General features: G+C 37.4%; 1 gene segment (V, D, J or C); it reads right to left on the bottom strand.

Annotated features, from left to right (window-relative positions):
- Positions 1-704: 704 nt before the first annotated feature.
- LOC107681660 (Ig kappa chain V-VI region NQ5-61.1.2-like) lies at positions 705-1031 on the bottom strand (the record flags this gene model as incomplete). The annotated part of the segment is given in 1 exon segment: positions 705-1031. A coding segment is annotated over 1 exon segment (327 nt), but the record flags the coding sequence as incomplete, so codon positions are not given.
- Positions 1032-1034: the final 3 nt, after the last annotated feature.

The following is a 1034-nucleotide window of genomic DNA, read 5'->3' as shown; positions in this document are numbered from 1 at the left end:
AAGTAATTGTGATTAAAAGTATATTTACCTGAAACTGTGATGAGCGTTATGAGTATCATCTGCCTCTCCTCCATCTTAACTGAAGTCCACTTTAAAGATCAGGTTTTTAGTTTCTAGTACTTATTAAATTGATTAATTAGATTATCGTTATTAATTTATTTATTAATTCCAAATTATGCTGAATGTGGCTTTATAAAATGAATAAAAATATGAGAGTAGCTGATGGTTGAATGAAAGCACTGAGACTGAGTGAACTTCTATTGTGCATGATTAATATGGGTGTGGGTTAGTGAAATATGAAACGTTCTGTGCTTTCAGATGTGTTTTTTATAGACAGGCGCTTGTTTGGTGTGAATAAAACAGCTTGTGAGATGTTGTTGCCCCCTTCTGTTGGAGCTCAGAACAGCATGTTTTGTCCATTTGCTTTACTGTGTGCTTTAAAATGTGCCAACTAAAATGGTAAATGTTTTTGAGTTACTTTTATTGACATTTACTTCTAATTACAGTCATTTAATTGTTGGGCTCAAATTTGTCCTCATGAAAATGTCCTCATAAAAGTGATAACCTTCCACTTTCAGCCACAGAACATTTTCACAGTATGACAGTTTCTTAAGGATCTAAGAACTTTATGAGAAGTATCTGTGTGATTTTTTTGTTGTTAAAAACATAAACCCTCAATCCCCACCTCTCTCTTTCAGTCTTATTCAAACAGCTTTTTGTACAGCATGCAGTGGATTTCCTTTCACTGTGGGCTCCAGAGCACAGTAGTACAGAGTGGAGTCAGTGACAGCAGCAGAGGAGATCTTCAGATCCACACTACTGTTGTCTTTTCTGTGATGGATTGAGACTCCAGCAACTGGAGGATCAGCTTTTGTAACTGCCCCATAGGAATCCATTATGAGGAACTGTGGTGGTGAACCTGCATATTGCCGATACCAGTGAAGACCTTGAACAGAACCAGTGTAGCTACAAGAGAGTGTCACACTGTCACCCTCATCAGCAAACTGATAAGCACTGTATGGTGTGATGACTTC

The sequence above is a fragment of the Sinocyclocheilus anshuiensis genome, unplaced genomic scaffold (assembly GCF_001515605.1).
Source record: "Sinocyclocheilus anshuiensis isolate Anshui unplaced genomic scaffold, SAMN03320099.WGS_v1.1 scaffold19595, whole genome shotgun sequence".
Lineage (NCBI taxonomy): Eukaryota > Metazoa > Chordata > Actinopteri > Cypriniformes > Cyprinidae > Sinocyclocheilus > Sinocyclocheilus anshuiensis.
Note: the sequence above shows the minus strand (reverse complement) of the source record. Positions and strands in the feature narration are given on the sequence as shown.